We start from the raw sequence: 23,808 nt of genomic DNA, 5'->3' as shown, positions 1-23,808 counted from the left end.
TCGATGGGTTGTCGTATGGAATGTGTTTAACTTCAGTGTCGTTGGGTTTTCTCTGCAGTTTGTGTGTGTAACTTCAGTGTCGATGTGTTGTCTGTATGGATTGTGTGTGTAACTTTAGTGTCGATGGGTCGTCTGTGTGGATTGTGTGTGTAACTTCAGTGTCGACGGGTTGTGTGTGTGTGTAACTTCAGTGTTGATGGGTTGTCTGTGTGTGTAACTTCAGTGTCGGGTCGTCTGTGTGTGTGTGTAACTTCACTGTTGTTGGGTTGTCTGTATGGACTGTGTGTGTAACTTCAGTGTCGATGTGTTTTCTCTGCGGCTTGTGTGTGTAACTTCAGTGTCGTTGGGTTCTCGTATGGAGTGTGTGTGTATCTTCAGTGTCGTTGGATTTCGTATGGATTGTGTGTGTAACTTCAGTGTCGATGGGTTGTCTGCTTGGAATGTGTGTGTAACTTCAGTGTCGTTCGGTTGTCATATGGATTGTGTGTGTATCTTCACTGTTGGGTTGTCTCTGTGGATTGTGGGTTTAACTTCCGGGTCGTTGGGTTGTCTGTGTGGATTGTGTGTGTAACTTCACTGTCGTTGGGTTGTCGTATGGAATGTGTTTAACTTCAGTGTTGTTGGGTTTTCTCTGCAGTTTGTGTGTGTAACTTCAGTGTCGATGCGTTGTCTGTATGGATTGTGTGTGTAACTTTAGTGTCGATGGGTCGTCTGTGTGGATTGTGTGTGTAACTTCAGTGTCGACGGGTTGTGTGTGTGTGTAACTTCAGTGTTGATGGGTTGTCTGTGTGTGTAACTTCAGTGTCGTTGGGTCGTCTGTGTGTGTGTGTAACTTCAGTGTCATTGGGTTGTCTGTATGGAGTGTGTATGTAACTTCAGTGTTGTTGTGTTGTCATATGGATATTGTCTGTACCTTCAGTGTCATTGGGTTGTAGTATGGGTTGTGTGTGTACCTTCAGTGTCATTTGGTTGCCATATGGATTTGTGTGTAACTTCACTGTCGTTGGGTTTTCGTATGGAGTGTGTGTGTAACTTTACTGTTGTTGGGTTGTCTGTATGGATTGTGTATGTAACTTCAGTGTCGATGTGTTTTCTCTGTGGTTTGTGTGTGTGTTAGTTTAGTGTCGATGCGTTGTCTATATGGATTGTGTGTGTAACTTCAATGTCGATGGTTTGTTTGTGTGGATTGTGTATGTAACTTCAGTGTCGATGGGTTGTGTGTGTGTTTGTAACTTCAGTGTCGTTGGGTTGTTGTATGGATTGTGTGTGTAACTTCAGTGTTGTTAGGTAGTCGTATGGATTGTGTGTGTAACTTCTTTGTCGATGGGTTGTCTGTGTGGATTGTGTGTGTAACTTCAGTGTTGTTGGGTTGTGGTATGGATTGTGTGTCTAACTTCAGTGTCGGATTGTCGTATGGATTGTGTGTGTAACTTCAGTGTCGGGTTGTCTGTATGGACTGTGTGTGTAACTTCAGTGTCAATTGATTGTCTGCATGGAATGTGTGTGTAACTTCAGTGTCGATATGTTGTCTGTTAGGATTATGTGTGTAATTTCAGTGTCACTGGGTTGTCTGCGTGGATTGTGTGTGTAACTTCAGTGTTGTTCGGTTGTTGTATGAATTGTTTGTGTAACTTCACTGTCGTTGGGTTGTCGTATGGATTGTGTGTGTAACTTCAGTGTCGATGGGTTGTCTGCTTGGAATGTGTGTGCAACTTCAGTGTCGTTCGGTTGTCATATGGATTGTGTGTGTATCTTCACTGTTGGGTTGTCTCTGTGGATTGTGGGTTTAACTTCAGGGTCGTTGGGTTGTCTGTGTGGATTGTGTGTGTAACTTCACTGTTGTTGGGTTGTCTGTATGGACTGTGTGTGTAACTTCAGTGTCGATGTGTTTTCTCTGCGGCTTGTGTGTGTAACTTCAGTGTCGTTGGGTTCTCGTATGGAGTGTGTGTGTATCTTCAGTGTCGTTGGATTTCGTATGGATTGTGTGTGTAACTTCAGTGTCGATGGGTTGTCTGCTTGGAATGTGTGTGTAACTTCAGTGTCGTTCGGTTGTCATATGGATTGTGTGTGTATCTTCACTGTTGGGTTGTCTCTGTGGATTGTGGGTTTAACTTCCGGGTCGTTGGGTTGTCTGTGTGGATTGTGCGTGTAACTTCACTGTCGTTGGGTTGTCGTATGGAATGTGTTTAACTTCAGTGTCGTTGGGTTTTCTCTGCAGTTTGTGTGTGTAACTTCAGTGTCGATGCGTTGTCTGTATGGATTGTGTGTGTAACTTTAGTGTCGATGGGTCGTCTGTGTGGATTGTGTGTGTAACTTCAGTGTCGACGGGTTGTGTGTGTGTGTAACTTCAGTGTTGATGGGTTGTCTGTGTGTGTAACTTCAGTGTCGTTGGGTCGTCTGTGTGTGTGTGTAACTTCAGTGTCATTGGGTTGTCTGTATGGAGTGTGTATGTAACTTCAGTGTTGTTGTGTTGTCATATGGATATTGTCTGTACCTTCAGTGTCATTGGGTTGTGTGTGTACCTTCAGTGTCATTTGGTTGCCATATGGATTTGTGTGTAACTTCACTGTCGTTGGGTTTTCGTATGGAGTGTGTGTGTAACTTTACTGTTGTTGGGTTGTCTGTATGTATTGTGTGTGTAACTTCAGTGTCGATGTGTTTTCTCTGTGGTTTGTGTGTGTGTTAGTTTAGTGTCGATGCGTTGTCTATATGGATTGTGTGTGTAACTTCAATGTCGATGGTTTGTTTGTGTGGATTGTGTGTGTAACTTCAGTGTCGATGGGTTGTCTGTGTGTGTGTGTGTAACTTCAGTGTCGTTGGGTTGTTGTATGGATTGTGTGTGTAACTTCAGTGTTGTTAGGTAGTCGTATGGATTGTGTGTGTAACTTCTTTGTCGATGGGTTGTCTGTGTGGATTGTGTGTGTAACTTCAGTGTTGTTGGGTTGTGGTATGGATTGTGTGTCTAACTTCAGTGTTGTTGGATTGTCGTATGGATTGTGTGTGTAACTTCAGTGTCGGGTTGTCTGTATGGACTGTGTGTGTAACTTCAGTGTCGATGGGTTGTGTGTGTGGATTGTGTGTGTAACTTCAGTGTCATTGGGTTGTCTGTATGGATTGTGTGTGTAATTTCAGTGTCGTTGGGTTGTCGTATGGATTGTGTGTGTAACTTCGGTATCGGTTTATCTGTATGGGTTGTGTGTGTAACTTCAGTGTTGGGTTATCTGTGTGTGTGTGCGTAACTTCAGTGTCATTGGGTTGTCTGTGTGGATTATCTGTGTATCTTCATGTCGTTGGGTTGTCTGTATGGAGTGTATGTGTGTAACTTCAGTGTCGGGTTGTCTGTATGGATTGTGTTTGTAACTTCAGTGTCGTTGGGTTGTCTGTGTGGATTGTGTGTGTAACTTCAGTGTCGTTGGGTTGTCATATGGATTGTGTGTGTAACTTTAGTGTTAGGTAGTCGTATGGATTGTGTGTGTAACTTCTTTGTCGATGGGTTGTCTGTGTGGATTGTGTGTGTAACTTCAGTGTCAATTGATTGTCTGCATGGAATGTGTGTGTAACTTCAGTGTCGATATGTTGTCTGTTAGGATTATGTGTGTAATTTCAGTGTCACTGGGTTGTCTGCGTGGATTGTGTGTGTAACTTCAGTGTTGTTCGGTTGTTGTATGAATTGTTTGTGTAACTTCACTGTCGTTGGGTTGTCGTATGGATTGTGTGTGTAACTTCAGTGTCGATGGGTTATCTGCTTGGAATGTGTGTGCAACTTCAGTGTCGTTCGGTTGTCATATGGATTGTGTGTGTATCTTCACTGTTGGGTTGTCTCTGTGGATTGTGGGTTTAACTTCAGGGTCGTTGGGTTGTCTGTGTGGATTGTGTGTGTAACTTCACTGTTGTTGGGTTGTCTGTATGGACTGTGTGTGTAACTTCAGTGTCGATGTGTTTTCTCTACGGCTTGTGTGTGTAACTTCAGTGTCGTTGGGTTCTCGTATGGAGTGTGCGTGTATCTTCAGTGTCGTTGGATTTCGTATGGATTGTGTGTGTAACTTCAGTGTCGATGGGTTGTCTGCTTGGAATGTGTGTGTAACTTCAGTGTCGTTCGGTTGTCATATGGATTGTGTGTGTATCTTCACTGTTGGGTTGTCTCTGTGGATTGTGGGTTTAACTTCCGGGTCGTTGGGTTGTCTGTGTGGATTGTGTGTGTAACTTCACTGTCGTTGGGTTGTCGTATGGAATGTGTTTAACTTCAGTGTCATTGGGTTTTCTCTGCAGTTTGTGTGTGTAACTTCAGTGTCGATGCGTTGTCTGTATGGATTGTGTGTGTAACTTTAGTGTCGATGGGTCGTCTGTGTGGATTGTGTGTGTAACTTCAGTGTCGACGGGTTGTGTGTGTGTGTAACTTCAGTGTTGATGGGTTGTCTGTGTGTGTAACTTCAGTGTCGTTGGGTCGTCTGTGTGTGTGTGTAACTTCACTGTTGTTGGGTTGTCTGTATGGACTGTGTGTGTAACTTCAGTGTCGATGTGTTTTCTCTGCGGCTTGTGTGTGTAACTTCAGTGTCGTTGGGTTCTCGTATGGAGTGTGTGTGTATCTTCAGTGTCGTTGGATTTCGTATGGATTGTGTGTGTAACTTCAGTGTCGATGGGTTGTCTGCTTGGAATGTGTGTGTAACTTCAGTGTCGTTCGGTTGTCATATGGATTGTGTGTGTATCTTCACTGTTGGGTTGTCTCTGTGGATTGTGGGTTTAACTTCCGGGTCGTTGGGTTGTCTGTGTGGATTGTGTGTGTAACTTCACTGTCGTTGGGTTGTCGTATGGAATGTGTTTAACTTCAGTGTCGTTGGGTTTTCTCTGCAGTTTGTGTGTGTAACTTCAGTGTCGATGCGTTGTCTGTATGGATTGTGTGTGTAACTTTAGTGTCGATGGGTCGTCTGTGTGGATTGTGTGTGTAACTTCAGTGTCGACGGGTTGTGTGTGTGTGTAACTTCAGTGTTGATGGGTTGTCTGTGTGTGTAACTTCAGTGTCGTTGGGTCGTCTGTGTGTGTGTGTAACTTCAGTGTCATTGGGTTGTCTGTATGGAGTGTGTATGTAACTTCAGTGTTGTTGTGTTGTCATATGGATATTGTCTGTACCTTCAGTGTCATTGGGTTGTAGTATGGGTTGTGTGTGTACCTTCAGTGTCATTTGGTTGCCATATGGATTTGTGTGTAACTTCACTGTCGTTGGGTTTTCGTATGGAGTGTGTGTGTAACTTTACTGTTGTTGGGTTGTCTGTATGGATTGTGTGTGTAACTTCAGTGTCGATGTGTTTTCTCTGTGGTTTGTGTGTGTGTTAGTTTAGTGTCGATGCGTTGTCTATATGGATTGTGTGTGTAACTTCAATGTCGATGGTTTGTTTGTGTGGATTGTGTGTGTAACTTCAGTGTCGATGGGTTGTTGTATGGATTGTGTGTGTAACTTCAGTGTTAGGTAGTCGTATGGATTGTGTGTGTAACTTCTTTGTCGATGGGTTGTCTGTGTGGATTGTGTGTGTAACTTCAGTGTTGTTGGGTTGTGGTATGGATTGTGTGTCTAACTTCAGTGTCGTTGGATTGTTTCTATGTATTGTGGGTGTAACTTCAGTGTTGATGCATTGTTTGTGTGGATTGTGTGTGTAACTTCTGTGTCGATGGGTCGTCTGTGTTGATTGTGTGTGTAACTTCAGTGTCGATGGGTTGTGTGTGTGTGTAACTTCAGTTTTGATGTGTTGTCTGTATGGATTGTATGTGTGTAACTTCAGTATCGATGGGTTATCTGTGTAACTTCAGTGTCTTTGGGTAGTGTGTGTGTGTGTTACTTCAGTGTCATTGGGTTGGCTGTATGGAGTGTGTGTGTAACTTCAGTGTCGTTGTGTTGTCATATGGATATTGTGTGTACCTTCAATGCCATTAGGTTGTCGTATGGATTGTGTGTGTACCTTCAGTGTCGATGGTTTGTCTGTGTGGATTGTGTGTGTAACTTCAGTGTCGATGGTTTGTCTGTGTGTGTAACTTCTGTGTCGTTGAGTTGTCTGTGTTTTGTGTAACTTCAGTGTCGTTGGGTTGTCTGTATGGAGTGTGTGTGTAACTTCAGTGTCGTTGGGTTGTCTGTGTGGATTGTGTGTGTAACTTCAGTGTCTTTGGGTTGTGTGTGTGTGTGTGTAACTTCAGTTTTGATGTGTTGTCTGTATGGATTGTATGTGTGTAACTTCACTGTTGGGTTGTCTGTATGTGTGTGTAACTTCAGTGTCATTGGGTAGTCTGGAGAGTGTGTGTAACTTCAGTGTCGTTGGGTTGTCTGTATGGAGAGTGTGTGTAACTTCAGTGTCGATGGGTTGTCTGTATGGAGTGTGTGTGTAACTTCAGTGTCGTTGGGTTGTCGTATTGAGTGTGTGTGTAACTTCAGTGTCCTTGTGTTGTCATATGGATTTTGTGTAGAACTTCAGTGTCGATGTGTTGTCTGTATGGAGTGTATGTGTGTAACTTCAGTGTCGATGGTTTGTCTGTGTGTGTAACTTCTGTGTCGTTGAGTTGTCTGTGTTTTGTGTAACTTCAGTGTCGTTGGGTTGTCTGTATGGAGTGTGTGTGTAACTGCAGTGTCGTTGGGTTGTCATATGGATTTTGTGTATAACCAGTGTAATTGGGTTATCTGTATGGAATGTGTGTGTAACTTCAGTGTCGTGTTGGTGTGGATTGAGTGTGTAACTTCAGTGTCGATGGGTTGTCTGTTTGGATTGTGTTTGTAACTTCACTGTTGTTGGGTTGTCTGTATGGATTGTGTGTGTAACTTCAGTGTCGTTGGGTTGTCTGTATGGATTGTGTGTGTAAGGTCAGTGTAGTTGGGTTGTCGTATGGATTGTGTGTAACTTCAGTGTCGATGGTTTGTCTGTGTGGATTGTGTGTGTAACTTCAGTGTCGATGCATTTTCTTTGTGGTTTGTGTGTGTAACTTCAGTGTCGATGCGTTGTCTGTATGGATTTTGTGTGTAACTTCAGTGTCTTTGGGTTGTCTGTGTGTGTGTGTGTGTGTAACTTCAGTTTTGATGGGTTGTCTGTATGGATTGTATGTGTGTAACTTCACTGTTGTTGGGTTGTCTGTGTGTGTAACTTCAGTGTCATTGGGTAGTTTGGAGAGTGTGTGTAACTTCAGTGTCGGGTTGTGTGTGTGTGTGTAACTTCAGTGTCGATGGGTTGTCTGTATGGAGTGTGTCTGTAAATTCAGTGTCGATGGGTTGTTCTGTGTGGATTGTGTGTGTAACTTCAGTGTCGTTGGGTTGTTTGTGTGGATTGTGTTTGTAACTTCAGTGTCGCTGGGTTGTCTGTGTCGATTGTGTGTGTAAATTCAGTGTCGATGGGTTGTCGTATGGATTGTGTGTGTAACTTCAGTGTTGATGGGTTGTTCTGTGTGGATTGTGTGTGTAACTTCAGTGTCGATGGGTTGTTCTGTGTGGGTTGTGTGTGTAACTTCAGTGTCGTTGGGTTGTCTGTGTGGATTGTGTGTGTAACTTCAGTGTCGTTGGGTTGTCTGTGTGGATTGTGTGTGTAACTTCAGTGTCGTTGGGTTGTTTGGGTGTGTGTGTGTAACTTCAGTGTTGTGGGTTGTTTGGGTGTGTGTGTAACTTCAGTGTCGATGGGTTGTCTCTATGGTGTGTATGTGTGTAACTTCAGTGTCAATGGGTTGTCTGTATGGAGTGTATGTGTGTAACTTCTGTGTCGTTGTGTTGTCTGTGTGTTTGTGTAACTTCAGTGTCATTGGGTTGTCTGTATGGATTTTGTGTGTAACTTCAGTGTCATTGGGTTGTCGTATGGATTGTGTGTGTAGCTTCAGTGTCGTTGGGTTGTCTGTGTGGATTTTGTGTGTAACTTCAGTGTCGTTGGGTTGTCGTATGGATTGTGTGTGTAACTTCAGTGTCGTTGGGTTGTTTGTTTGGATTGTGTGTGTAGCATAGAAACCATAGAAACTATAGCACAGAAACAGGCCTTTTGGCCCTTCTTGGCTGTGCCGAACCGTTTTCTGCCTAGTCCCACTGACCTGCACATGGCCCATATCCCTCCATACACCTCCCATCCATGTATCTGTCCAATTTATTCTTAAATGTTAAAGAAGAACCCGCATTTACCACCTTGTCTGGCAGCTCATTCCATACTCCCACCACTCTCTGTGTGAAGAAGCCCCCCCTAATGTTCCCTTTAAACTTTTTCCCCTCACCCTTAACCCATGTCCTCTGGTTTTTTTTCTCCTCTTGCCTCAGTGGAAAAAGCCTGCTTGCATTCACTCTATCTATACCCATCATAATTTTATATACCTCTATCAAATCTCCCCTCATTCTTCTACGCACCAGGGAATAAAGTCCTAGCCTATTCAACCTTTCTCTGTAACTGAGTTTCTCAAGTCCCGGCAACATCCTTGTAAACCTTCTCTGCACTCTTTCAACCTTATTTATATCCTTCCTGTAATTTGGTGACCAAAACTGAACACAATACTCCAGATTCAGCCTCACCAATGCCTTATACAACCTCATCATGACATTCCAGCTCTTATACTCAATACTTCGATTAATAAAGGCCAATGTACCAAAAGCTCTCTTTACGACCCTATCTACCTGTGACGCCACTTTTAGGGAATTTTGTATCTGTATTCCCAGATCCCTCTGTTCCACTGCACTCCTCTGTGCCTTACCATTAACCCTGTATGTTCTACCTTGGTTTGTCCTTCCAACGTGCAATACCTCACACTTGTCTGTATTAAACTCCATCTGCCATTTTTCAGCCCATTTTTCCAGCTGGTCCAAGTCCCTCTGCAGACTCTGAAAACCTTCCTCACTGTCTACTACTCCTCCAATCTGGGTATCATGAGCCAATTTGCTGATCCAATTTACCACATTATCATCCAGATCATTGATATAGATGACAAATAACAATGGACCCAGCACTGATCCCTGTGGCACACCGCTAGTCACAGTCCTCCGCTCAGAGAAGCAATTCTCTACTACCACTCTTTGGCTTCTTCCATTGAGCCAACGTCTAATCCAATTTACCACCTCTCCATGTATACCTGGCGACTGAATTTTCCTAACTAACCTCCCATGCGGGACCTTGTCAAAGGCCTTACTGAACTCCATGTAGGCAATATCCACTGCCTTCCCTGCATCCACTTTCCTGGTAACCTCCTCGAAAAACTCCAATAGATTGGTCAAACATGACCGACCACGCACAAAGCCACGTTGACTCTCCCTAATAAGTCCCTGTCTATTCAAATGCTTGTAGATTCTATCTCTTAGTACTCCCTCCAATAACTTACCTACTACCGACGTTAAACCTACTGGCCTATAATTTCCTGGATTACTTTTCGATCCTTTTTAAACAACGGAACACCATGAGCCACTCTCCAATCCTCCGGCACCTCACCTGTAGACAGCGACATTTTAAATATTTCTGCCAGGGCCCCTGCAATTTCAACACTAGTCTCCTTCAAGGTCCGAGGGAACACCCTGTCAGGTCCAGGGGATTTATCCACTTTAATTTTCCTCAAGACAGCAAGGACCTCCTCCTTTTCGATCTGTACAGTTTCCATGATCTCACTACTTGTTTCCCTTAATTCCATGGACTTCATGCCAGTTTCCTTAGTAAATACAGATGCAAAAAACCTATTTAAGATCTCCCCCATTTCCTTTGGTTCCGCACATAGCCGACCACTCTGATCTTCAAGAGGACCAATTTTGTCCCTTACAATCCTTTTGCTCTTAATATACCTGTAAAAGCTCTTTGGATTATCCTTCACTTTGACTGCCAAGGCAACCTCATGTCTTCTTTTAGCCCTCCTGATTTCTTTCTTAAGTATTTTCTTGCACTTCTTATACTCCTCAAGCACCTTATTTACTCCCTGCTTCCTATACATGTCATACAACTCCCTCTTCTTCTTTATCAGAGTTGCAATATCCCTTGAGAACCAAGGTTCCTTATTCCTATTCACTTTGTCTTTAATCCTGACAGGAACATACAAATTCTGCGCTCTCAAAATTTCTCCTTTGAAGGCTTCCCACCTACCAATCACATCCTTGCCAGAGAACAACCTGTCCCAATCCATGCTTTTTAGATCCTTTCTCATTTCTTCAAATTTGGCCTTCTTCCAGTTAAGAACCTCAAACCTAGGACCAGATCTATCCTTGTCCATGATCAAGTTGAAACTAATGGTGTTATGATCACTGGAACCAAAGTGCTCCCCTACACAGACTTCTGTCACTTGTCCTAACTCGTTTCCTAACAGGAAATCCAATATCGCATCCCCTCTAGTTGGTCCCTCTATATATTGATTTGGAAAACTTTCCTGAACACATTTTACAAACCCTAAACCATCTAGACCCCTAACAGTATGGGAGTCCCAATCAATATATGGAAAATTAAAATCCCCTACCACCACAACTTTATGTTTCCTGCAGTTGCCTGCTATCTCTCTGCAGATTTGCTCTTCCAAGTCTCGTTGACTATTTGGTGGTCTGTAATACAATCCCACTAATGTGGCCATACCTTTCCTGTTTCTCAGCTCCACCCATAAGGACTCAGTAGACAAGCCCTCTAATCTGTCCTGCCTGAGCACTGCTGTAATATTTTCCCTAACAAGCAATGCTACTCCCCCACCTTTCATTCCTCTGCCTCGATCACATCTGAAACATCGGAACCTTGGAATATTAAGCTGCCAGTCCTGCCCCTCCTGTAGCCAAGTTTCACTAATTGCTATAACGTCATAATTCCACGTGTCAATCCACGCCCTCAACTCATCCGCCTTCCCCGCAATACTCCTAGCATTGAAATATATACACCTCAGAAGATTTTTACCACCACTCACAGTGTTGTTGGGTTGTCTGTGTGTGTGTGTTTGTAACTTCAGTGTCGATGGGCTGTCTGTATGGATTGTGTGTGTAACTTCAGTGTCGATGGGTTGTCTGTATGGATTGTGTGTGAGTGTGTAACTTTAGTGTCGATGGTCTGTCAGTGTTGATTGTGTGTGCACATGTGTGTGTGTGACTTTAGTTCAGGGGTCCCCAACCTTTTTTGCACCGCGGGCCAGTTTAATAGTGACAATATTCTTGCGGACCGGCTGACGGGAGACGGGAGGTCGGGGTTGTTAATCAGGACCGGAATGTAGGTGATAAGTCAACTGTAAGTTATTTACCAGTGGCTGATACACTCAATTTCGTTTCTAAAAGGGTTTATCTGATGAATTTAATATTAAACACACAGCGCATATTTTCCTCGCAAAAATATAGTGATAAGTCAATTATAAGGGGGTTCCTTATGTCCAGCCTATTCCGCAACTTAGTTTTCGTTGCATTCATTGCAGAAAACACCGCTTCGCAGAGATATGATGTTGGAAATGGAAGCAACGTTTTCAGTGCTTTCGTGGCTATTTCAGGATATTCAGCCTTTCTTTGATCCAGAATACCAGCAGAGATGTTATGTCAAACATACTTTTCAGCCCACCGTCATTTGCAAGCTCGAAGAGTTGATCTTCTTCCCGCTCTGACATGGATGATTCACTGAGGACATTCACAAATGGGTCACGGACCCATTCCTTTGCACGTCTTGGGTCATTTGCGGTTGGGAAGTAACACTCGAATTCTGTCGACAGTGAAGATAGGTGATCACACACCAGCTGTGAGAAGGACGGTGCAGCCTCAGTCTCTCCCAAAATCCCAGCTAATGTTGGGAACATGTCAAATATGCCCCTGTGCACTCGCCGTCCCCACAGTTCCAGTTTGGCTGTGAAAGCAGACACTTTATCTGCCAACTTGAAGACAGTTGTCATTCTCCCCTGAAGTGACAAATTGAGTTCATTGAGCAGGTTGAAGATGTCACACAGATTAGCGAGTTTTGCTATCCACTCCTCGTCACTGAAGTGTGCTGCCAGTAGTGACTTTTTTTCTGAAAGAAATTTCTGTAGCTGCTCTCTTAACTCAAAAACCCTGGCCAGGGCTCTCCCCCTTGATAGCCACCTGACTTCAGTGTGTAAGAGAAGGCGTTTGTGCTCTGCATCCATTTCCTCGCAAAGCTGCTCAAACAGACGCGAGTTCAGGGCGTTTGCTTTGATGTGATTGATAACTTCAACAGTGAAAGGCTTCTTAGCCTTAGCAATACGGCCAGCCACTAAGTACGACGCTCTCAGAGCAGCAGCGTTTGTGGAGGTGGTGACTCTCAGCACTTGCTTCTGTCCCGTTTGCTCACGTTTTTTCTGCACAAAAAACTCAACGGGTTTGTCTTTAAGTGCAGGGTGCTTGGAATCAAGGTGCCAAAGCAGATTTGAGGGCTTCATTGCCTCATTAGACAGCTTGTCTCCACATATCACACACAGGGGGCTTGGAGCGTGCGAGTCACCGGGCGCAATAAAGCATATTTTATGTATGACTCATTGTATTTTCTGTTGAAGGAAGCTTTCTGTTTTTTTGCAGTCTCGGCCTCAGCTGTCTCTGTGTTATCATCATCGTTAGGCCTTTTATGTCCCCTACCACCTCTTCCAAAGAAACTCTCAAGCGACGTTTGTTTTTTACTCATCGAGTAGTTGCAGGTTAATGTCCGACTGATGACCTCGCGTGAGTAATGACCTCGTGTGCGTTCAAGTTCAACAGTGCGCGTGACAGGGAATGAGGAAAGGTGCAGCTGACTTATATCGTTTCATATCACCAAATCATATTGTTTCCTCGCGGCCTGGTAGCACATGCTTTGCGGCCCGGTGGTTGGGGACCGCTGCTTTAGTGTTGATGGGTTGCCTATATGGATTGTGTGTGTGACTTTAGTGTTGATGGGTTGTCTATGGATTGTGTGTGTGACTTTAGTGTTGATGGGTTGTCTATGGATTGTGTGTGTGACTTTAGTGTCAAGTATTGACTATCTGACACAAGAAAACTATTGCGTCCTTCTTTGTGATGTCGGCTTTGGTAGGTTCCCCACCATCTGTGTCGAAATAGTCACCAGTGTAGATGGCATTGGTGAAGCACAGCGACGACTTGCTCTAGCAAACAAAACTACTAACTACTTTATTCATCGCACATTTTCTGATAAAAAATCACTGCAATCAATAGTCTGTAACTTCCCTTTTGGAGTTGAGCTTTTGACCTGGCACTTTTGTAGTGTGACTGAAGTCTCGAAGGTGCAGGATGGTTGCGACTTGGCCAAACTGAGGAGTCAGGGCCTGTGTCCGAGAGCAGAGCATGAGCCAATGTTTTTCTGATAGAGCGGACTTGGAGGTGATTCACAGTGGTAGATCCAAGGCAAGGCAGAGTCAAGGAGGTGGGACCTAGGTCTGAGAGTGAGGAACAAGCCAATGGTTGTCTGCTTTAAGCACCAGACCAGATTGAAAAGGTCAGCGTGTTGAGGCCAGGGGCGAGTGAGGGGCCAGGGTTCAGCTGGCTGCCCACAAGGTTTACTTGTCTCTGTGCTGAACTAAAACTGCAACCCTGCAAGTAACAGTCTCCTGGATCAGTTGTGACTAGCTCTGTGGTTGTGGACTGGCTTTTGCGAACTTCACTTCTGAATGTTATATGCTTACTTTATTTTTGCAGGATTTGTTTTTGTTTTCTGCACATTGGGTTTTTGATGATCTTTTATAATGGGTTCTGATGGGTTTCTTTGTATTGTGGCTGCCTGCACGGAGACAAGTCTCAAGATTGTATGTAGTCCACATACTTTGATAATGTACTTTGAACTTTTTCACCCAAAGCATAACGGAACCCAGCAGGCAAGTACATGGATAAAAGAGACAAGTGCTCACCTGCTAACCCCTGAAAACTTCAGTCACAGGCTCTAATTACGGAATCATAAGGTATTCATATGCTCACTAATTTTGTTTTCATCCAATCAACTATTGATATTACTGCTAAGCAAAACGTTGGCCATTTTTCAATTCAGTGTGTGATGGTACAATTACCTGCTATCTGTATAGGCGCAGTCACAAGGCTCAGGGTGACAACAATTTTCAGAATTGAATCATGGAATACTACAGAACAAAAACGAGCCCTTCCGTTACCCCCTCCTCGTCATAGATTCTTCCGTTACCCCCTCCCCATCAAAGATTCTTCCATTACCCCTCTCCCCGTCATAGATGCTGAAGGAGCCCCTGTGTGCCTTCAGCCGATTGTTTGTACTCCAGATTACAGCATCTGCAGTCTCCTGAGTCTTCCTCTTTGACCAGTGACCCAGGAAAGTTCATTTCTTTCTTGGATCATTGTCCTCACCCCAATAACCCACTTTGTAGGCTATAGTGGCCCAAACCGATGTGTGTGACATTTCTGGAAAAGTGGATGGGCAATCGTGGCCCAAACTGATTTGTGTGACAATTACAAAAATCTGAAAATGTTGCAGATGCTGGAAATCAGAATTAAAAAATGTTAAAGAATTGAAAAAGGATGAAAAACACTCAGCAGTCAGACCCTGTGAAGAGTGAACTGGAGTTGATGTTTCAGGTTCAGCACTCTGTCACTTCTGATTGTTTAGCTATTAACAAGTAGTTTACGAGAGCCACTTAAACTACCAGTTTACCTTTGGGATGTGGGAGAAAGCTTAAGCACCTGACGGGAACAAAGTCAAGATGGCGCCAGCGAACGAGCCCTTGGGCACTATCTTCCAGATAGACTATCGTTTCAGTTTTCCTGCGTCTTCTATTTATTCTTCTTATCCTAATTTTGTTTTTGAAACTATTGGAACCTATGACATATGGTCTGTAATTCAAACGGGTGAGCTAGCACTCTGCTGTCCCAAAAAAACTCCAGTAAAGAAATGCAAGCACAGTCTAGCACGAGGAGAAGCTCAGAGACGAGACAGGGGACATCGATCGACCACATTTCTCAATGATTAAGACCATAAGATACAGGAGCAGAATTAGGCCATCTGGCCCATTGATTCTGCTCTGCTATTTCAACACAGTGGATCTATTTTTCCCCTCAGCCCAATCTCCTGCCTCCCCACCCCCCCACCACCCCGCATCCCTTCATGGCCTGACCAATCCAGAATCCATCAACCTCGGCCTTTACTATACGTAAAGACTTGGCCTCCACAGCTGCCTGTGCCAACAAATCCCACAGATTCACTACTCTCTGACTAAAGATGTTCCTCCTCATCTCCGTCCTCAAAGGACACCCCTCTATTCTGAGGCTGTGTCATAGAAACATAGAAGCATAGAAAATAGGTGCAAGAGTAGGCCATTCGGCCCTTCAAGCCTGCACCGCCATTTATTATGATCATGGCTGATCATCCAACTCAGAACCCCGCCCCAGCCTTCCCTCCATACCCCCTGATCACCGTAGCCACAAGGGCCATATCTAACTCCCTCTTAAATATAGCCAATGAACTGGCCTCAACTGTTTCCTGTGGCAGAGAATTCCACAGATTCACCACTCTCTGTGTGAAGAAGTTTTTCCTAATCTCGGTCCTAAAAGGCTTCCCCTTTATCCTCAAACTGTGACCCCTCGTTCTGGACTTCCCCAACATCGGGAACAATCTTCCTGCATCTAGCCTGTCCAATTCCTTTAGTATTTTATACGTTTCAATCAGATCCCCCCTCAATCTTCTAAATTCCTACGAGTACAAGCCCAGTTCATCCAGTCTTTCTTCATATGGTGTCCTCTGATCTTAGATTCTCCCACCATAGGAAACATCCTCTCCACATCCACTCTATCAAGGCCTTTCACCATTCAAGAGGTTTCAATTAAGTCGCCCCTCATTCTTCTGAATTCCAGTGAGTAGAGGCCCTAAGCCATCAAATGTTCTTCATATCACAAGCCTTTCAATCCCAGAATCATTTTCATGAACCTCCTTTGAACCCTGTCCAATGTCAGCACATCCTTTCTTAGGAAAGAGACCCAGAACTGTTCACAATACTCCAAGTGAGGCACCACCAGTGTTCTACAAAGCTTTAGTTTTACATTCTTGTGTAATACCCTGGATTAAGACCATGCATTATTTTATTAATACAGTTATGCTGTCGTGTATTTTATTTTCTGCAGATTTTCTCAAAATGAAATAAGTATTCCTTTAATTGCATTTTACAGTCGTGTATTTCATTTTTGCTCTTTAGAATAAAAATTCAGTTGATTGATAGGTTAGATTTCTTGACCTAGCCAATAGGATTTGTCTTGGGAACATTCTAGAGAGAGCGTGGGAAAAAGAACAGGGAGCCATATTTTTTTTCCAGAGGAAGCCTGGGATAAGAGAAGAAACAAGGATAATGGAAACAGATAACGAACATAGCGTGGAGAATTGCTCACAGAACCCAGTTGGAAGGGCAGATACCACCGTTGGAAAATCCTCATGCAGATGTGCAGATGACATTTAGTTAGCTAGCTATTACACGACCTTGGAGAAAGTTTGATGCCTTTTCCTTGGACGTAGCATGAATATTTTTATTTCCTTGGGATGGGTTCTTCAATGCAAAACAGTTTCAGTGCTGTCAATCTACTGAAGTTGAGGAAGATTGAAATATCGAGGCATATGCGGAGGACAGAAAGTGTTCCTTGGGGGGGCAGCTGATTCGTGTTCACTGCCTTCAGAGGAGCCAGTAGTTCATGTTTCCCCTCGGAGGGGGGCACTGGTCCCGGTCGCTGCCCCAGTAGGGGCCACTGGTCCGGGTTCTGCCCCGGGAGGGACTGCTGGTCCGGGTTCTGCCCCGGGTGGGGCCACTGGTCCCGGTTGCTGCCCTGGGACTGGCTGCTGGTCCGGGAGGGACCGCTGGTCCGGGTTCTAACCCGGCAGGGGCCACTGGTCCGGGTTCTGCCCCGGGAGGGGCCGCTGGTTCGGGTCGCTGCCTCGGGAGGGGTCGCTGGTCTGGGTTCTGCCCCAGGAGGGACCGCTGCCCACGACTCACTGGGTCCCGATGCTCTCAGAGATAAGATCAAGATTCTGAGATCTATGGATTGGACCGTTGGTCTCTTTCAGTTCATGCCTTTTGTATTTTTGCCCATTCTTTCTTGCTGCGGATTGGTGGGCTAGGGTTTTGAGTGATCTAATTCTGTGCGAGGCAGGGGTTGGGGTTTGTGAGTTTTGTTTCTTTTTCTTTTCATGTGGGCTTGGGGGAATGAAGTCTTTCTTTCAGCTTCTATGGTTGTTTGTATTTTATGGCTATCTGGAGAAGACAAATCAGAGTTGCATTCTGCATACATACTTTGAAATAAAATGGACCTTTGAATCTTTGAAATGTAAATAATTTTATCTCGGCCTCTCCCACACTATCATCTGACTTTCTGGGAAACATTATCCTGGCCTTATTGAGCCAAGGCCAACCACTCCCATTCGGTTTACTGAGTACAGCTTGATCCAAGCCAGTCCAACCTAACTCTACATACCCAAACTCTTCAAAACAGCTAACCCACTCCTCACAACTATTGATTGGCACCACTTTATTTATCATTAGTCAATCAGAGAAAGATTAAAATAGTGTGGTTATGCCTGCCTTGTTTCTACACTGGTCAGTCCATTCTGAGTGGCCATAACTATCTGTAGAACGGCATAGAACTGCAGTGATCTGTTCCGAGCAGGACCTTTCTGAAAAAGATTTTCACATATTTCTGCAGATGTACTGTGGAGGGCATTCTAATGGGCTGCATTGCTGTCTGTGTGGGGGTTACTGCACAGGATCGAAGTAAACTGCAGAGAGTTGTAAACTCAGTCAGCTCCATCGTGGGCACCGGCCTCCGTAGTATCCCGGACATCTTCAAGGAGCGAGGCTCCAGAGGGCAGTGTCCATTGTTAAGGACCCCCATCACCAGGCCATGCCTTGTTCCCATTGTTACCATCAGGAGGGAGGGACACACTTGACAATTTAGGAATGGTTTCTTCACCTCTGCCACTCGATTTCTGAATGGACATTGAACCCATAAATGCAACCTCACTACATTTTTACTTCTATTTTTGCACTAATTTAATTTAACTACTAAAAACACACACACAATAATTCGAGCTGTTTTGTCTATTATTTATTAGACATAATAAATGTCTACTGCTGCTGCTGCTGTAAAGATGACAAGTTTCACAACATATTAAACCTGATTCTGAAGTTAGTGGCTCTTAACAAGTGTTTTTGCTGCCAGTACTGCTTTAATGCCATGCATTGTGTTTGTCCCTATCAGGAGGTGTTATTCGATGTGAAGGAAACAGAAGTAATATGTATAAAAAACTCCACACAGGTAACTGGGCTTCAGTCTCTCCATAATTAATTTTAAAAACTGTTTGTTTAACATAAAATATTGGTCATGTGCACATTACGATGAGGGATGTTGGTAAATGAGCTTCTGAACTCTTCTGGAATGGTGCAAATGCTAAATACTGTGTTCTCACTGCTGTGTTCCCTAAACCGTTCACAGGATGCTTGTAGATAGGTCAGTGGCAGAAGAAAGCTACCTCTCCATTGTGCACTCATTCTAGACTGGTCTGTCAAGAGTGGGAACCCCTCCTGATTTTCCCCTCTACTTCCCCTCCCTATTCAAGCCATAGTCACAGAGCTGTGCATTATCGAACTTGCCCCTTTGGCCCAGCTCATCAACGCTGACCGAGTTTCCTAACTGAGCTAGCACTGTGTTTGGCCTGTATCCCTCTAAACCATTCCTAACCATGAACCTGGCCAAATGCTTTTTAGATGTTGTGATTTATTTTAATTTTAAAATGTACTTAGAGATGCAGTGTGGAGCCTGTTCTTCCTACCCAACGAGTCAACCCAGCCAGCAACCCACCCACTAAACCCTAGCCCAATCACAGGACCGTCTGCAATGACCTACTAGCCGGTACGTCTTTGCACTGTGAGAGGAAACCGTAAGCCCATGAACTCACGGAAAGGATATTCAAACTTCTTACAGAGGACACTGGAATTGACTGCGAACTCCAAAGCCCCAGCTGTAATAGTGTCACGCTAGCATGACAGTCCGTCTCTCCAGTCGTACCTGCCTCTGCACTTGCTCTGGCAGCCTGTAGCGTAAACCCACCCATGAGTGAGAAACAGTATTTGAGAGTGGTTTTGTTTTATTCACTGCAATGCTTGGACGGATGACTTTTATTGATATTTCAGGTCCTCTTTCATCATCATTACCCTGAAATTGCTTCGGTAGGACAACGGCTGGACAAGCGGACCCTCTTTGCTTACTGTGTGGCGTAAGTGGGGACCTTTGGAGTGGGAGTCTCTCAGTGTGGGGTAGATGTTCTGCAGGTACAAGTACCACCTGGAGGAAGACAGGCAACGTGTACAGTATCGAGATCTCCGTCAAGAGGCTGGCTGAACACCATTTAACTTCCCATAAATGGAAGGAAGGCTGCTATTTTTAAAACACATTGGCCTCCTGGTGTTTCCTCACCTTCCTCCCATACCCCAATCTCTGTCACTGGGATGGGGGTGTTGCCTGGGACCCAGCCATAGCTTCCTCGCTAGCTGAAAGTTGTAAGTTGATTCCCATTTCCAGAATGTTGAGCATTTTGTCTATATTGGTGCTATGGTGTTAATACAACAGTCAGAGCATCACAAGGATATACATTTGTACACACATGAACAGTCCTTTGGCCCAGTCATCAAATCCCTACCTATGTTAATACTGTGAGCGTGCAGTTGGTATGTAGTCCACTCAGGTTGTGCTCTCTCAGTCCTAATCTCATGCCCTGTGGAAAAACTCTTCCTTGGCCCTCTCTAAGTTGCTTGCATTCACCCTAACCAGTGCCCTGAGTTTTGGATATTTCTGCTAAGAGGAAAAGCTTCCTCCCCTGCCCCACCATTGAGCTCCATGAAAAACAAATCCAACCTGTGCAGACTCCATGTGGCTCTGACTCTCCATCGTAGGCAACATTCTCTCCAGAATAATCACCTCCTTTCTATAGTACAGTAACCAGAACTGCACACAGTACTCCGTTACTATCAATTTGTAATCCGGGGAGCAGGAAGCGCAGAATCAAATATCGCTGTGATGGTTGTACGTCCTAGTATCAATTGTTTGGTGACAGTAAAGTAGGACACAGGAGCAGAATTAGGCCATCCGGCCCACTGAGTTGCTCCGCCATTCAATCGTGGCTGATCCTTTTGTTTTTCTCCTCCTCAACCCCAGTTTCCAGCTTTCTCCCCCTAACCTTTGATGCCATGTCCAATCAAGAACCTATCAATCTCTGCCTTAAATACACTGAGCGACCTGGCCTCCTCAGCTGCACGTGGCAATAAATTCACCACCCTCTTGCTAAAGCTGTGACCTGTCCAATGTTTGATAAAGTTGTGCTGTGACCTCACTGCCCTCGTGTCTTACGCCTGGTTAATAAAGTTCCATAAGCTTATATCTAATATATAAGTCTATATCTCTGCTGCCACCTTTAGGGATCTTTAAACATGAGGGTCTCTGTTCCTCAGTACTCTCTGGGACCCTACCATTAATTAAACATGGCCTACCCTTGTTAGTCCTGCCAACCTATACTGTAGCCTGTCTACTCTCCTCAATATTACCCATTTTCAGATCATCCACACTTTAGACCATTAGGCCATTTAGCCCATTGAGTCTGCTCCTCATTGCTGATCCATTTTCCTCTCAACCCTAATCTCCTGCCTTCCCCTTAACCTTTCACACCCCGACTGATCAAGAATCTATCAACCTCCACCTAAGTACACCCAATGACCTGGCCTTGGCAGCCTCCTGTGGCAACAAATTCCACATGTTCACCATCCTCTGGCTGAAAGAATTCCTCCTCATTTCCATCCTAAATGGACATTCTTCTATTCTGAGGTTGTGCCCTCCGGTCCAAAACCTCCCGCACTAAGAAAACATCTTCTTCATGTTCACTCTGTCTAGGCCTTTCAACATTTGTAATTGTCAATGAGATCCCCCTTGTTTTTCTGAATTCCAGTGAGTACAGGCCCAGAGCCATCAAACGCTCCTTTCATTCCTGGAATCATTTTCTTTCATCTCCTTTGAACCCTTTCTGATGCCAGCACATCTATTTTTAAGAGAAGGAGACTGCTCACAACACTCCAGATGAGGCCACACAAGTGCTTTATGAAGCTTCACCATTACATTCCTGTTTTTATATCCAAATCCTCCCAAAATGAATGTTAACATTGCATTTGTCTTCCGTACCAGCGACTCAACCGGCAAGTTAGCCCCTAGGGAATCCTGCACAAGGGCTCCCAAGTCCCTTTCCAACTTGGGTTTTTTAATTTTCTCCCTGTTTAGAATGCTTTTGGTCCTTCTACCAAAGTGCATAACCATAGACTGTATTCCATTTGCCACTTCTTTGCCTTTTCTTCTAATCTGTCTAAGTCCTTCTGTAGCCTTCCTGCTTCCTCAACGCTACCTGTCTCTCCATCTATCTTCATTTGCCACAAACCCAACAATTCCATCCTCCAAACCATTGACATGTAAAGAATCAGTCCAAACACCAACCCCTGCACTGGCAGCCAATCAGAAACGGCTCCCTTTATTCCCACTCTTTGCCACCTTCCAATTGGCTCTATCCATGCTAGCATCCTCCCTATAATACCATGGGGTCTTACCTTGTTAGGCAGCCTCATGTGCAGCACCTTGTCAAAGGCCTTCCGAAAATCCAAGCACACAACATCCACCAATTCTCCTTTGTCTGTCCTGCTTGTGGGTAGTGGGTAGTGGGTCGAGGGTCGTGGCTCCATATGTCACTACTACAGGGCGTGACGACCCTGCCTTACACGAGGCCTGGGCTCAGCTGGCTCCGGCTGACAGTACCCGGTATGGGCCCCTATCCAGGGTTCCAGATCCCACTGCCTTGTGGGTATCTTCGGGAGAAGATAAAGAGTAAACCCTACACAAATCCGGAGTGGAGCCCCTAAGGCGGTTGGATGGCGTATCACATCACCTCCCAGCAGCTCCTGCGGCCAAGCTGATGCCAAATGTACTGCTTTGCATTCCTTTGGACCACATCTGTAAGGCTGAGAGGGGGAGCTTGATGTCTGGGCAGCCCAGGATCTCCATATTCATCACCCAGGTCTGTGCTCCGGAACAGGCGCATCCATTGTCTACTTAGACAGACGGAGCCATGAATACTGCTTGTTATTGCTTTGAAGAATTGTAACAGATTTGTCAGGTAAAATTTTCCCTTAAGGAAACCATGCTGACTATGGCCTATTTTATCATGTTCCTCCAAGTACTCTGAAACCACATCCTTAACAATCAGCTCCAACATCTTCCTCACACTGAGGTCAGGCTAACTGGCCAATAATTTCCTTTCTTCTGTCTCCCTCCCTTCTTGAACACTGGAGTGACATTTGCAATTTTCCAGAACCATGCCAGAATCTAATGATTCTTGAAAGATCATTTCTAATGCTTCTGTAATCTCTTCAACTTTAATTGGCAGACTGCAGACTGCAGACCACCCAGGTAGCAAGTGTCATTTCCTTTTAAGGAAGCAAGGCACCTGAGATGTGCCGCAGGTAAATTTGAAACACAGGACCTTGAGGCCCCTGATCTCTACCATCCTCCTGGCTAACGTACAGTCTGTGGATAACAAAATTGAAGACCTCAGAGCAAGATTACTAGTGGGACGCAAACACGAGGAACTGATTGAGTGCACATTTTGTGGTTTTACATGTCACGTCCACAGAATAAATGGATGGTCCCTACTACCCTCAGTAATGTATATAGAACAAATCAGTAATGCATATAGAACAAATCAGTAATGCATGAAGAACAAATCAGTAATGCATATAGAACAAAGCAGTAATATATATCGATATGGAAATCGTGGACCACTTTCCATATCTTGGAAGTCACCTCTCCTCCAATGTCAACCTTAATGATGAGATCCAACATCGTCTTAAATGTGCTGGAACAGCTTTTGGACGTCTCCGAACAAAAGTCTTTCATGATCGTGACATCCAAACAGACACCAAAATGTCAGTGTACAAGCAGTGGTAATCCCAATGCTCCTGTATGCATCAGAAACCTGGACAACATACCAACGACATCTGAAGGCATTTGAAAAATTCCATCAACGCTGTCCTCGAAACATCTTAAGTATCAGCTGGGAAGATAGAAGAACCAACATCAGTGTGCTAAATGAAGCAAAAACAACAAGCATTGAAGCCTACGTCATCAAGAACCAACTAAGATGGAGCAGTCATGTTGTTCGGATGAAAGACGAACGTCTGCCGAAACAAGTCTTCTACTCCCAGCTTAAAGAAGGCAAACGTAAAAGAGGCGGACAACAGAAGAGATTCAAAGGCATCTTAAAAGCCAACATGAAGAAATGTAGCATCGACATCGACAATTGGGAAACCAATGCCAAGGACAGGAAGCTCTGGCAAGCCATCATCCGAGAAGGAACAGCAACTTTCGAAGCCAATAGATGTGCAGAATTAGAAGAAAAGAGAAGAAAATGGAAAGAGAGGCAACAACAACTAAAACCCGATCTGCCATCTGGAACTACCTGTCCTGAATGCGGAAGAACCTTCAAAGCCAAGGTTGGACTCATAAGCCACTTGAGAGCCCATAAGTAGATCAACAGAACGAAGACCATCATCCTCGACCTCGAGGGATAGCCACGATGACGAATGTATATAGAACAAAACAGTAATGTATATAGAACAAATCAGTAATGTATGTAGAACAAATCAGTAATGTATATAGAACAAAACAGTAATGCATGTAGAACAAATCAGTAATATATATAGAACAAAACAGTAATGCATGTAGAACAAATCAGTAATGTATATAGAACAAAGCAGTGAGGGTCCCAGCACTGATCCCTTTGGTACCTCTGCCTCCAATTACCAAAAAAAAATTGGATCTAATTTGCTAATTTTTATTAGGATCCCATAGGCTTC

At 44.4% G+C, this 23,808-nt stretch overlaps 1 protein-coding gene across 4 annotated transcripts in view; it reads left to right on the top strand.

The window, feature by feature from the left end:
- si:ch211-250n8.1 (uncharacterized) overlaps positions 1–23,808 on the top strand; it is a 222,392-nt gene that overhangs the window by 188,698 nt on the left and 9,886 nt on the right. For 3 of the 4 annotated variants that reach the window (XM_063030892.1, XM_063030891.1, XM_063030893.1), the window contains 2 exons: positions 18,125–18,181; positions 19,057–19,139. In XM_063030892.1, the coding sequence (XP_062886962.1) occupies positions 18,125–18,181; positions 19,057–19,139 (140 nt within the window). Of the gene's footprint in view, positions 1–11,352; positions 12,341–18,124; positions 18,182–19,056; positions 19,140–23,808 lie in introns of those variants that run through there. The other variant, XM_063030894.1, reaches the window with a different exon arrangement.

The sequence above is a fragment of the Mobula hypostoma genome, chromosome 22, assembly GCF_963921235.1.
Source record: "Mobula hypostoma chromosome 22, sMobHyp1.1, whole genome shotgun sequence".
Lineage (NCBI taxonomy): Eukaryota > Metazoa > Chordata > Chondrichthyes > Myliobatiformes > Myliobatidae > Mobula > Mobula hypostoma.
Note: the sequence above shows the minus strand (reverse complement) of the source record. Positions and strands in the feature narration are given on the sequence as shown.